Consider the following 13,506-nt stretch of genomic DNA (forward strand, 5'->3'; position numbering starts at 1 on the left):
TTTATTATTTTTATAAGAATTGAAACCTGCATCTTAACGTTTCACCATTAACTTAAGGTAACATGGAACTACAGCCATTAAAATATAGGATACTTGCAGCAATATTGTTCCATTAACCACCTTTACACTATTATTGTCCTATATATTACTTTTTTACTTTAATAGTCATATGTCTTTTAAGAAAACTAATAAAAATGTACATAAAGACTACTGTGTAACATTTCTCTTGTTAATTATTCCTATGTGAGTTACCATCTAGTGTCATTTCCCTTAAGTCTGGAGGACTTCCTTTAAAGTTACTTTATTGTAGGACTAGTAGCAATGATTTCCCTGTTTTTATTTATCTAAAAATGTCTTTACCTTGCCCTCTTTCCCACTACTTTTTTTATTTCATAAGGTTTGTAAATGAAATGAAATTCACCAATTTTATGTATACTGTTAGATGAATATCAGTACTTGTTTAGCATCATGCAACTTTTACGACAAAGAAATTCTAGAACAGTTCTGTTATCTTAAAATGCTTCCTCATGACCCTTTGTATTTGATCCTCTCTCCGTACCCCTGCCCTAGGCAACTACTGATCTCCTTTCTGTCTCTAACTGTGAAATTTCCCATTCCATTCAATTTTATCTTTATGAAGTGTCTTTTTTTCCATCTCTGGCAATGCATTCTATTTTGTAATCTCTTTTATTTCTGATCTCTATATAGTCACTTCAGCCTCCTTATGGTTTCTGTTTGCAGGGCATATCTTTTTCCATCAATTTACATTCAACCTGTGTCTTTATATTGAAAGTGCATGTCTTATAAGAAGCAGTAGTCCATGCAGAAATAGAAGTACAATGATGTACACCTGAAATTTTTACAATGGTATAAACCAATGTTACTGCAATAAACAAAAAATTAAAAAAAAAAAAAGAAGCATGTAATTGGGTTTTGTTTCTTAACCTATTCTGACAAGTTCTGCCTTTTAATTGGAGTGGTAATCCATGAAGTTTATTGTAGTTTTTGATATGATAGTTTATTGTAGTTTTTGATATGATAGATACTACAGCTATCATGATATTTTTTCTGTTTTTGTTTCTTCTGTTCCTCCTCTCCTATGATGACTTCTCATCAGAAAACACAGAGCCAGAAAAAAGTGAAAAAATACCTTAAAAGTGCTAAAAGAAAAAAATGGTCAACCCAAAATTCTATAGCCAGCAAAAATGTCCTTCAAGTATGAAGGTCAAAAATGAGATATTCAAATAAAAGAAGATTAAAATAATTTTTAACCAAAAGACTTGTACTATAAGAAATGGCAAAGGAAGTGCTTCAGGCTAAAGGCAAACGATACCAAATGGAAACTCAGACTGTCAGAAAAGATGAAGACCATCAGAAATGGCAAATATCTGGCTAAATGCAGAAGGCCATCTCTTTTTGTTTTGGCCCATTTTCTGTTACTTAGTAAATATATAGCTATTTAAAACAGCATATGTGTGGATGGTGCCTTCCAGTAACAAAACAGGAGATAGGCAAACTCCTGTCTGGGTCCAGAAATCCCCCCAGTTGTAATAGAAAATAGATCCCCAGTGAATTAATGAGGATTAAGTGAGATGCTATATGTACAATGCTTAAAAACGACCTTCACTCATAGAATCACTTCAAGAATGATGATTGTTTTTATTGTTATTTTAATAGTAATACTTATATTTAATGATGCATTGCACGTAGTTCAAAGTTTGAATAAAATGTTCTCATTTGAATTATATATTTGTTTTACACATAAGAAGAATGAAGTATTCAGACAGTGTGTGTGTATATATGCGTGATCACATCTAGTAATCACATCAGAGAATTTCTGTAATATTCTTCATAGCTCTTTTCACTTTGCTACATAAAATCCATTGTGTAGGAATACTTTCCGGAAAACAGAAGATTACATTATACTGAAGTTTTATTACATGAAAACCTATTTTGAGATTTTTTTTTATACTTTAAGTGTGGGTAAATGATGAGAATAGTGAGACCAACCATGGAAACTGCAAATTTATTTTAGATCATGTTAGTTGATATACATATATATTTATTGAAACAAATATAAATGTGTCTTTGATATGGCAAAACAAGTGAAAATTTGTGTGCTATTAGTTTTAGCTATGTTAACTCTTACAAATTATTCCTCGGCTAAATATCATAATAAATCAATTCCATGAGTGTACTGCCTTTGGCACTTGGAGTTTTACTCACATTAACTTAATTACAAGAAGCATAAAAGATAAATACAGTAAGGCAAAAGAAGAATTTGCCGTCTTTAATCAGTAGTGCCTTTCAAAGGTGGTCTTTTTCATCTGCTATAATAGAAATGAATCAAAAAACAGCAAGAATATGAATTGAATTGAAGTGAATGAAGTTAGAACACATGAGTAAATAAGAGATTTAATGATGCTCCAGTAAATATTCAGTTTCTCTCAATGTTAACAGATCCAACAGTTTCTTTTTGTAACAAATATTTTCTAATACCTCTATTATCTTTACTTTTATAATCTCTACTTAGTAAACTATGAGTTTACCAAATGAAAGCCATGAATTGAAAAATGGTTGTTAAGATAGAGACACATAGTTGTTAATTCTCACTTTTCTTGCTGACGTAATAAAAGGAAGTATATTAATGATTTTGTTTCAGCATCACCTATCCGATCCTAGGTTGCATGCAGGTACGTGAACCAGGATAAGTTCTACACATAGGATAATCAGGCTCCCAAAATTCTCTCTGTGCTGTTCCCTGCAAGTAGTGTCACAACAATGAGAAGATTCGATAACACCTTTCATCACTTCAATGGCTTTCTTCTGGTGGACTTTTCTGAATGGCCCAGACTAGAAATAGTTCTTTTTGTGGTCATCTCCATCTTCTACATCATGACCCTCCTTGGGAATTCAGCCATCATTAGCTTGTCACGCTTTGATCCCAGACTCCACACCCCCATGTATTTCTTTTTGGCTAATCTGTCTTTTTTGGACCTCTGCTATACTACCTCCATTCTGACCCAGATGCTGGTAAATGTAGGGAACCACCAGAGAAACATCAGCTACATAGGATGCATAGCTCCACTTTTAATCTTCTTTGGTTTGGCGTCCACTGAATGTGTACTTCTCTCAGTAATGGCCTTTGATCACTATGTAGGTATCTGCCAGCCTCTGCATTACACAGTTATCATGCATTTTCTACTATGCCATCAACTGGCAGCAGTGGGTTGGGTAACAGGTTTCAGCAGCTCCTTGGTACAAACAGTGTTGACTTTCTTGTTACCTCGTTATGGTCAATATGAGGTGTAGAATTTCTTCTCTGAGGTACCTGCCACACTTCAATTATCAAGTGTTGATGCATGGATCAATGAAGTGGAGATGTATGCAGCCATGGTGGTCATAAAAGTTATCCCAGTTGGATTGATTCTATTCTCTTACAACAATACTGCCAGAGCTCTAGTAAGGATCCAATCTTCTGAGGGTCGGAAGAAGGCGTTCAAGACGTAGGTCTCATCTGCTGGTGGTCATTATGTTCTATGGCTCAGCCATTAGTGGTTATGCATATATGGCACCCAAGAGCAACTCAGCCAAATTGAAGAGCAAGCTTCTTGCACTCTTCTATGGACTTATAACTCCAATGCTCAACCCTCTCATCTACACCTTGAGAAATAAGGATGTCAAGGGAGCAGTAAAGAAGCTACTGGGGAGAGAACAAGAGCAAGGATGGAACATGGCTTAGGAGAATGCAGTCCTCTTACAAGTCAAATTCCACACTCCCAGAATGCCTATGGGCAACTGCCAACATTCCTCTCACTCCCAAATTACAATAGTTGATTGTTACTATTGTTACCTATGTATTTCATAGGAAGTAAAATATTGATTATTCTCCCCCTGAAATAATGAAACAGAGCTCTAAAAACAGGTAATGAACATTCATAGATTTTAGTAAAGTAATTGCATTTTCTTCCTAAGTTGTCTTTTCTAATGAAGTTTAAAAATTAATAACCAAATATCATTTCTTATCATATGGAACATTAAAACTGACAATTAAGGGAATAATCTTGAAACTTATGTTAAAAGCAGAAAGATGACTGCTTAACATGACTAAATTATATTGCAAAATTAGCAGAATGCACTTATAGATAATCAAGAAGAAACTTCATTTCCTCCTTTGATAGCCTTTTTTTAATGTTGTCAGGAAAGCTGTTGTATATCTAACCTAATTTTATCCAACATAAGGATGGGACACCCTCAGGGAGCCAAGTGCATGCTGTGGTCATCTACACTGTTGTGGAGAAAAAGAAGTGCATAGATAGACAGCTCTGTGCAATACCTCTGCCTATTTGTTCACTTATCCAATCCTTGTAGCCGCCTCTTTTAGTATATTTCTTTAACTCTGCACATTATTCTTTTTTTTAATTTATTTTTTAATTATTTTTTTGTGGATGATTTGCCCTGTGCTAACATCTGTTGCCAAACTTCCTCTTTTTCTTTTTCCTCCCCAAAACACCAGTACATAGTTGTGTTGGTGTTGTGTACACATAGCCTCCCTCACTATCAATCCCCACACCTGAGTGGTACATTTGTTATAACGATCAACCTACATTGACATGTCATTATCACTCAAAGTCCGTGGTTTACATTAGGGTTCACTCTTGGTGTTGCACATTCTATGGGTTTCGATAAATTTGTAATGACATGTATTCACCATTGTAGTGTCATATAGAGTATTTTCACTGCCCTAAATACCCTCTGTGCACAGCCTGTTCATTCCTCCATTCACCCTAACCCCTGACAAATACTGATCTTTTTAGTCTCCCTAGTTTTGCCTTTTCTGGAATGTCATATAGTTGGAATCATACAGTATGTGGTCTTTTCAAATTGGCTCCTTTCACTGAGTAATATGCTTTTAAGTTTCCTCCATTTCTTTCCATGGCTTGATAGCTCATTTCTTTTTAGCACTGAATAATATCCCATTGTCTGGAATCTTACATTTTATTTAACCATTCACCTACTGAAAGACATTTTGGTTGCTTTCAAGTTTGGCAATTATGAATAAAGCTGCTATAAACATTTGTGTGCAGGTTTTTGTGTGAACATAGGTTTTCAACCCCTTTGGGTAAATACCAAGGAGCAAAATTGCTGGATCATATGGTAAGAGTATGTTTAGTTTTGTAAGATACCTCCAAACTGTGGATGTACCATTTTGCATTCCCATCAACAATGAATGAGAATTCCCGTTGCTCCTCATCCTTGCCACCATTTGGTGTTGTCAGTCTTCTGAATTTTGGCCATCCTAATAGGTGTGTAGTGGTATTTCATTGTTCATTCTTTTGTATTTCCCTGATGAAATATGATGTGGAGCATGTTTTCGTATGCTTATTTGCCATCTGTGTATTTTTGGTGAAGTATCTGTTGTGGTCTTTGGTCCATTTGTTAATCAAGTTGTTTGTTTTCTTATTTTTCAGCTTTCATAGTTATTTGTATACTTTGCATAACAGTCCTTTATCAGATATGTCTTTTGTAAATAATTTCTCTCAGTCTGTGGCTTGTCTTTCTATTCTCTTGATCTATCATCTTTTAAGTAATATATACACAATTGATTCTTCCTTCTCTATGCCAAACCTCACATATTTTACTACTATAAAAATATAAATGTCCTTGTTTTTTCTTATGTTTATGTCTATTTGTGTGTGCATATATTTTAGAAGGATATATAGGAGATGAAAAATTAGGTTTCAAATATCTCAAACTCCCAACTCCTCTTTAAGGTAACTTTATTATCCATCTTTCATCAAACGTTTCCATATTTTTAGTGTTTGTGGTTTGGGAGAAGGTGTAAGGAATAGATTTTGTGATTAACTCTAGGCTTGTCAAATATATTGATCTTTTCTGGATTCCATCTTTACTGAAATAAAAGAAAATTGATGTTCAAGTGAAAGTTATTATTTATCAACTCAGTCAGCTAAGTTGTTTGGCAGACAGAGTTAAAGAGAAAAATTAATGGGTTCAATCCCCAATGCAGGCCAGATATTCATTGCATACAGAAAGAGGAGGGCTGTTGAACAGTGTCTACTCTGATTATTGGGCATCTATTTTGATTTTGTATTGTACAAGAGATACAAGATGCTAAGTATCTCAAATATCCTTGCATGTATGGTCCAGCATTTTTTGGCTTCATTTTTTTATCACATATGCTAACTACAACCCTGGGCAATTTACATTAAAATTGTTTGTTCTTTAATTTTGTTGTTTTTTGTTAGACACAAGAGATCATCTTCTCTTGTAGGAGTTTTAGAGCTACCCTTTATTAGATTAAGGAAGTTCCGTTTTCTTCTTAGTATGCCAAGTGTGTTTTTATGTTAACATGAATGGATGCTGCATTTTATCAAAGGTTTTTTCTGCATCTACTGAAATGATCACATGATTTTCCCTTTATTTTGTGAATACATTATATTACCTCAATTAACTTTTTAATGCTGAAACAACTTTGAATTTCTGGGATATAAACAACTTGGTCATAATTGCTAGACTTCAAATGCTAATAGTTAGCTTAGACTTTTGCATTATGTTCATGAGAGAGATAGCCTTGTAATTTTCCCCTCTTGAACAAAGTTGGAGAACTTGGAATACTTGATATCAAGATTTATTATGAGGAGACAACAATTAACACAATGTCTAATGGGTGCAAGCATAGACAAGGAGAATAATGAAACACAATAGAGAATCTAGAAACAGACCCACATGAATCTGCGCATTAGATTTATAACAAACTTGGCAGTTAAGATAAGAGGGGAAACGGCAATATTTTAATAAAATAAATAGTGCTTTATCAACTGGATAGCCATATAAATAAATATTGACACTTTTCTCTCAAAAATTATTTCCCTATAGATAGTAAATATTATAAATGTGAATGGCAAAACATTAAACCAAATGGAAAATAACACTAAAGGTTATGTTCTTGATCTTGGGGTTGGCAAAGTCTTTTTTTTAAAAAAAAATTCATAAATAATACTAACTATAAAAGAAGTGATTAAGGTACCTATTGTGATTAATTGGACTTCATTAACGTTAGAAATTGCTGCTAATCACAAGATACTGTTAAGAAAGTGATAACATAAACCACAGAGTGGGAGAAGATGTTTATAATTTATTATAACTTCAAAATCTAGACCAGAATATATAAAGAATATCTAGAAATCAGGAAGAAAAAAATAGATAACTGAATAGAAAAATGTCCTGAAGTCTTGAGCAAGTGCTTCACAAAAAATGACACTTAAATGACCAATCAATATACAAAAAGATGTTCACCTACGTTAGCCATCACGGAAATGCAAATTAAACCCACAATTTAATACCATGCTATGCTTACCAGAATACCTAAACTAAAACAGACTGATATTTCCAAGTGTTGGCAAGAATTTGAGCAGATGAAATTCTCATACATGGCTGCTGGGTGTTTAAATTGGTTTATCCATTTTGGAAACTGCTAGACTGTGTACCTACTCTTATTACCCAGGAATTCTATTGCTGGATATACTCATCAAAATAGCTAAAATAAAATGTTCATATAAGTGGTATTAATAATAAAACCCAATAGAAATTACCAAGTATTCACCAGTAGTAAAATAGATCAGTACATTTGAGTATATTCATAATACAGAACACTATACAGTATTGAAGCACAGTACTGTTACAAGCAATGACCTGGATGAATCTCACAAACAAGTTCAATGAAACAATTATGTACTGCATGATTCAGTCTATGAAAAGTTCAAAAACAGGTAAAACACATTTTATTTTTAGACACCTGGATGGAGATTACCTTGGGGAGTGAAGTGGAAATAGTGAATGGAATGGGCACGAGGGCGCTCTGGAGATTGGGTAATGTTCTAGTTTTTCACCTGGGAAGTGGTTGCATGTGTTTTTGTTTTCACTTTGTGAAAATTCATTTATGTTTAGTGTTTTCTTCTTCATGTATATTATACTTTATAAAAATATTTAAAAATTCGTGTCAAATGGGATAAGCTGATAGAATATTGTTACTTAATATTTAATATCTAACTGAAAGTGTCAGTCCTGTGAGTGACTATAAATAAATAAATTAACATTGAGTCTTACTTTGTGAATTTTCGAAGTTGTAAATAGTTTTGTTATTGCAATGAATCTTTCACTATATAAACAGTGCCACTTTTCAATTTCCTTTGCTGATGTAAAAGAGAAATAGCTCCTGATCATTCCAATACTGGCTGCTCAGAAAATGTGTTTTTTTTTATTTTGAGAAATTACATGCTTTTCTCCTACAGTAAATAAACATTTCTACGTTGGAATTTTACTTAAATTCATCATTAAATTAGTTTATATTTCCTGAACTGGTTCCCACTTATCAGTGAGGAAAGTCATAAGGGAGTAAGATAATTTCTTGAATATTCTTCACAACCATGCTTTGGCTGACTATATTTTAAGCATTGAAAGTCAAAATCTACATTTTATGGTCATTTGTATTCCCCATCACCTAGCAGAATAATCAGTTGTCTGAAATTGCTTGGAGACTTATGAACCAATGGGTACGTCATTTAGACTTCATTTTAGTTCATTGGTCCTAATGTTTGGTATGTCATTCTCAAAACATACAGGCTGAGATAAAGGCATTAGGACTAGTATTTATGGATAAGAGCCAAACTTTGTCATTATATAATCCTTTTTTCAAATGCTGATTCTTGGGCACATTAGTGAAACCATAGGTTTACTTACTTTCCTCATGTAGCAAATGGGAATAACAGAAGTCATGGACCAAAATAAATTTTATAGCATGTAGTCAATTTAATTAAATGATAGCTTTACAAGTATTATTGTTATAATTATTCATATGGTCAACCTATTGAGTACTCATAAAATGTTATATACCAATGTTACTGCAATAAACAAAAAATTTAAAAAAATAAAAAAATAAAAGAAAATTAAAACAATAAAATAAAAAATTAAAAAAATGTTATAAATAATGCTGATATATTTATTCATTCTCCAATAAGGTTAAATAAAAACTTCCTTAACAAAAAGTGTCTCTTGCCTCTTTGTTCTCTCTGTGTCCCTCTCCATGTATGCCTCTGTGTCTCTGTGTATGCCTATATGTAGAATACAATAATACTACTCCAAATGTGGACGATTCACCAAAAAATACTTAAATGATCATTTATTTATACAATATTGCATATATTATCTTCAGAATACACGCTGTCAAGTCACTTATTCAATAAATATTTGAAGCAACTGTTACTTAACAAAAATTTATTAAGATAATGAAGATACTGTAGTAGCGAAGAAAGATCAAGTCATTACCTTTATGGTAGAAAGAAGAGTTGGTACTCATTTATAATAACATGCAGCCTCCTCCCTAGGCAGTTCTGACTTCTGTAAGGTAAGCAAGTGATGGATCAGACCTGTACCAAGTCAACTTTACTTTTCAAGTGAACCAGCATGGACAGAAGACAACGTTGTACAGTTCTATCCAGACTACAAATTTCAGAGGAAAAGCAAGGCCTTAAGAACTTCCCAGCACCTCTCATTAATTATATACCTCTTTTTCACTTGTTTCTTATATTAATCATGGTTCAGGCGAGAATCATAGAGTAAAGTGGTCCATTCTATGTATTTTTAGAAGGAATTAGACATTTACAAAACTATTAAAAGTACTGGAGGAGATAAACCTGGGGAATAACTACTAGCTTTCAGCACTGGTTCTGAAAGGCTGAGATTGTATCTTGTCTTCAATAGTCAGGACCTAAAGAAAACCGCTCCTGACTTGACCCCTCCTTTAAAATCTGAGATGAGTGGCAAGAACTCAAGGTCATATCTGGAGCCATTGTCAGAAAAAAAGAGGCACCACCTCTCTTCCACCTTCCCAATAACTCTCAAATGCATCTCCGTGAGCTCCATGCAGAACCTTGGAGGCATAAGCATCTGGAAAATGTAGTTTTCTGGCTCTCAAAAAGTGCTAGTTTTTGTTGTTTATTATTATTATTCCTTATTATTATCAGTCCAATTTATGAATATTTCCTTGTTCCAACTTATCAATATCTTCTTCTGTTGTGCTTTTGCTGTCCTATATTCAAAACCTTTGTCTATCTGTCCACAATCAAGTCTTGAAGATTACCCCTATGTTTTCTTCAAAAACTTTTACAGCTTTAAGTCTTATATGTAATCCATTTTAAGTTAATTTTTGCATATAGTATAAGGTAAGGATCTCATTCATCTTTATTTGTCTGGGAAAATCCAAGTGTTGAATAGACTATTACTTCCCTATTGAATAATCTTGAAATATTTGTCAATTAACTATAAATGTTCATTTCTGGACTCTAAATTCTGTTCCCTTGATCTATAAGTGTAATCTTAAGACAGTATTGCATTGTCTTTTTTTTTTTTTCTTGTGAGGAAGATCAGCCCTGACCTAACATCCATGCCAATCTTCCCCTTTTTGCCGAGGAAGACTGGCCCTGGGCTAACATCCGTGCCTATCTTCGTCCACTTTATGTGGGATGCTGCCACAGCATGGCCTGACAAGCAGTGCATCAGTGTGTGCCTGGGATCTGAACCTGGGCCACCAGCAGCAGACCGCGTGCACTTAACCACTACGCCATGGGGCCGGCTTCTGCATTGTCTTAATTACTATAACTTGTAGATAAGTTTAGAAATCAAGAAGTGCAACTCCCTTAAATTTAAAAAAAAAATTCTCTATTATGGGTTTCTGTAGCTTTTTGATTAATTATCAGCTGTTGGATGTCAATTCGTGATAAGGGCTAACATTTGCACACTTTGGTATCAGACAGAAGTAGAGGGTAACAAGGTATGAGGACTGTCTCAAATATTTAAAAAAAAGTTAGTGTCTTATTTAGTAAATGCAAATCTAATTAGGAAATTATGTCTCAAGGATTATTTTGATCAACTCTAGTTAACCAAGTAGACTTTTTTTGCGTGTGTGTGTGTGTGAGGAAGCTTGGCCATGAGCTAATATCCTTTGCCAATCTTCCTCTTTTTGCTGAGGAAGATCGGCCCTGAGCTAACGTCTGTGTCCATTCTCCTCTATTTTGTATGTGTGACGCCACAGCATGGCATGATGAGTGGTGCGTCAGTCCACGCCCGTGATCTGGTCCTGTGATCATTGGGCCATTGAAGTGGAGCCCACGAACTTAACCACTGTGCTACCAGATTTGCCCCCAAGTAGACTTTTTTATATCATTAATTATTTTATTTGTTATTTGAGCCATTGTAAGGTATAAATTAAAGATCAAACATTTTATTTTGGAACTTTTAGTCAGGATAGAAATCCTTATACAAATTAGTGAAATTCAGTGTCTTAGATTCCTTTTGATACATTATTATGCTGGGTTTTAATAAGACCTGACCAACAAAGAGTTTTGTTTTAAGTACTTGGAAAGGCTAGATAACAAATGTAACAGATGGAAGGATTGTCAGTGAAGAATAAAACCAAAAAGTTTTACCCGAGAGAAAAAAGAGAAGGAGGAATTAAAAACAAATCAAATCCAAGGTGGAGATTCATCGTCATGGTCAAGGATCTTGAACCAAAGGTTTTGAGACGAAGCTACATAAACCTACCATCAAAAGTCATTTTCGTGATCCATGGAATCTTGAGAGTAAGCGATGTTCTTCCAGAAGTCACCTGCTTTGGAAGGCCTTTTAGTGAGTGTCAAGGTCAGATTTCCATTGGGATTAGATATTCAGGTTGTAAGATTCCAAATGTGTTTACATTAGGAATCGTGTGTCCATATGTCTGGGAACTTAAGAGCCACAATTGTGACTAATAGTACCTGAAATAATCCTTCCAGTGTGTTTTGAAGGTTGACTTTTTTGTTAAATACTTTAGTGTGTTTAGTTTTTCAGTTCTATATCATGTAGAGACACATCAGGTGATAGTCTCTTTGGAACTATCACTTGCAACTATTGTGTAATTTACTTTGTATATACTATTAGTTATTTGAAAATATCTGGCAAGATCAGAATGACTGAGATGGAATCTATCAGAAGAGAAGACAGGACAAATCTCATGGATCTTTCAGTAACAATTTCCTATAGCAAGATTTTATGAAGATTTGAAGGTACACTCGCATCATTGTAGTCATTTGGGCTGGGGTAAAACGGCAGGCCAGAGAACGTTAAGGTCACTTAAAAATTTAGACAATTTGATTTTAACATACTATTAGCTCATTTCATCTTCTTAGAGTTTTGGGAATATAGTTTCTTTTTAATAAAGGTACCTTTCCTTCAGTGTGTTTAAAGTATTTTACTTAGAAACTGTGTTTTGTTTACAGGGAGCATTGAAGTTTTTTCTTAAGAAAAACAAAAAAACACAAGCTTTGAAACAAATGAAACTTATTTTTAAATGTTTAAATGGTCCTGGAGATGGGATTTGAACTTTGATCTGCTTTATCCTTTTTCAGCTTATGATAATCACAGATAAAGTAAGATTTGGTAATTCATTGTCTCAAGTAGGTGAAAGAAAATCCATCAATATTTTAAAAAATTTGAACAAATTTGATCGACTTTGTCATTGGGAGTATTTGTTGTTGTTGTTTCACGAGTAAAATGTCCAGAAGTTGTTTGGAGCAGCTCCAGGCTATATGTGACAGTTTTGAGATAACATTAAGTTTTTCTTTTTTGGGGGTAAGTTTCTTGTATTTGAGTAAGCTCTTTCTATTTTGAAATCATGTTAAATACTGTCTGTTTAAGATTAGTATGAGCAAAGCCATTAAGACCGCTTGTTTATATAACAGAGTATTTACTTTAGTATAGGCTTTAATTTTGATAAGTGAGTTTTTTCTTTGGAAGTTGCCTTGTTACCAAGAAGCAGTCATTGCTTTGTTTTCAAAATTTTAATCAAGACCTCTGATTCATAGTTCATCCATGATTCATGGCATGTAGAAATCATGAACAAAACCTACATTACATACATATCAGTATAGATGTTCGCTCTTAAATCTCTAGCAAAGTAGCACACACCTATCAGAGCTATTTTCATATAATGAAGTATTAGTGACACAAAATATTAGAAGTTACAGCATGGTTGTAAAATATATGCTTTTAATTATTAGAATTGTCATCAGGTTTGAACGTTAGTCAAATTAACACGTGGTAAGTCTGGAGTTTGAAAAGCTTTTAGATGGTCGTGATATTTCTCTTTATTATGTGAGAAGGAGACAATAAAGTATATAGGTGCTACAATAGAGAATATCAAATATATATGATTATTTTAGAGTCCTTTATTTTATCACGTGAGGTAATAGAACTTTGTGGTTACTTGGTGCCTAGTCAAGAAATCCCAATTCCAAAGATAGTTTAGAGGTAGAAGACATCTTACCATTTTTGACAGAGAAAACTTGTATTATGCTGATACATTAACATTATCCAAAAACTACTCTAAGTTTGTTTATTCTGGTAAAAAATGGCCATTCTGTAATTTATAAAAATAAGAGAAAAAAGTAGATT

At 33.7% G+C, this 13,506-nt stretch overlaps 1 protein-coding gene across 1 annotated transcript; it reads left to right on the forward strand.

Moving 5' to 3' along the window:
* The first annotated feature begins 2,781 nt into the window (after positions 1 to 2,781).
* On the forward strand, positions 2,782 to 3,312 carry LOC147915625 (olfactory receptor 2B8-like). The gene has a single exon (XM_087437799.1). The coding sequence runs from the start codon at positions 2,782 to 2,784 to the stop codon at positions 3,310 to 3,312; it is 531 nt and encodes a 176-aa protein (XP_087293925.1).
* Positions 3,313 to 13,506: the final 10,194 nt, after the last annotated feature.

This window comes from Ceratotherium simum, chromosome 13 (genome assembly GCF_057802395.1).
Source record: "Ceratotherium simum simum isolate JZ-2026a chromosome 13, ASM5780239v1, whole genome shotgun sequence".
In the NCBI taxonomy this organism is placed as follows: domain Eukaryota; kingdom Metazoa; phylum Chordata; class Mammalia; order Perissodactyla; family Rhinocerotidae; genus Ceratotherium; species Ceratotherium simum.

Excerpts from the sequence above, each read along its gene's own strand:
- LOC147915625 (XM_087437799.1), top strand. The coding sequence starts at position 2,782 with ATGAGAAGATTCGATAACACCTTTCATCACTTCAATGGCTTTCTTCTG.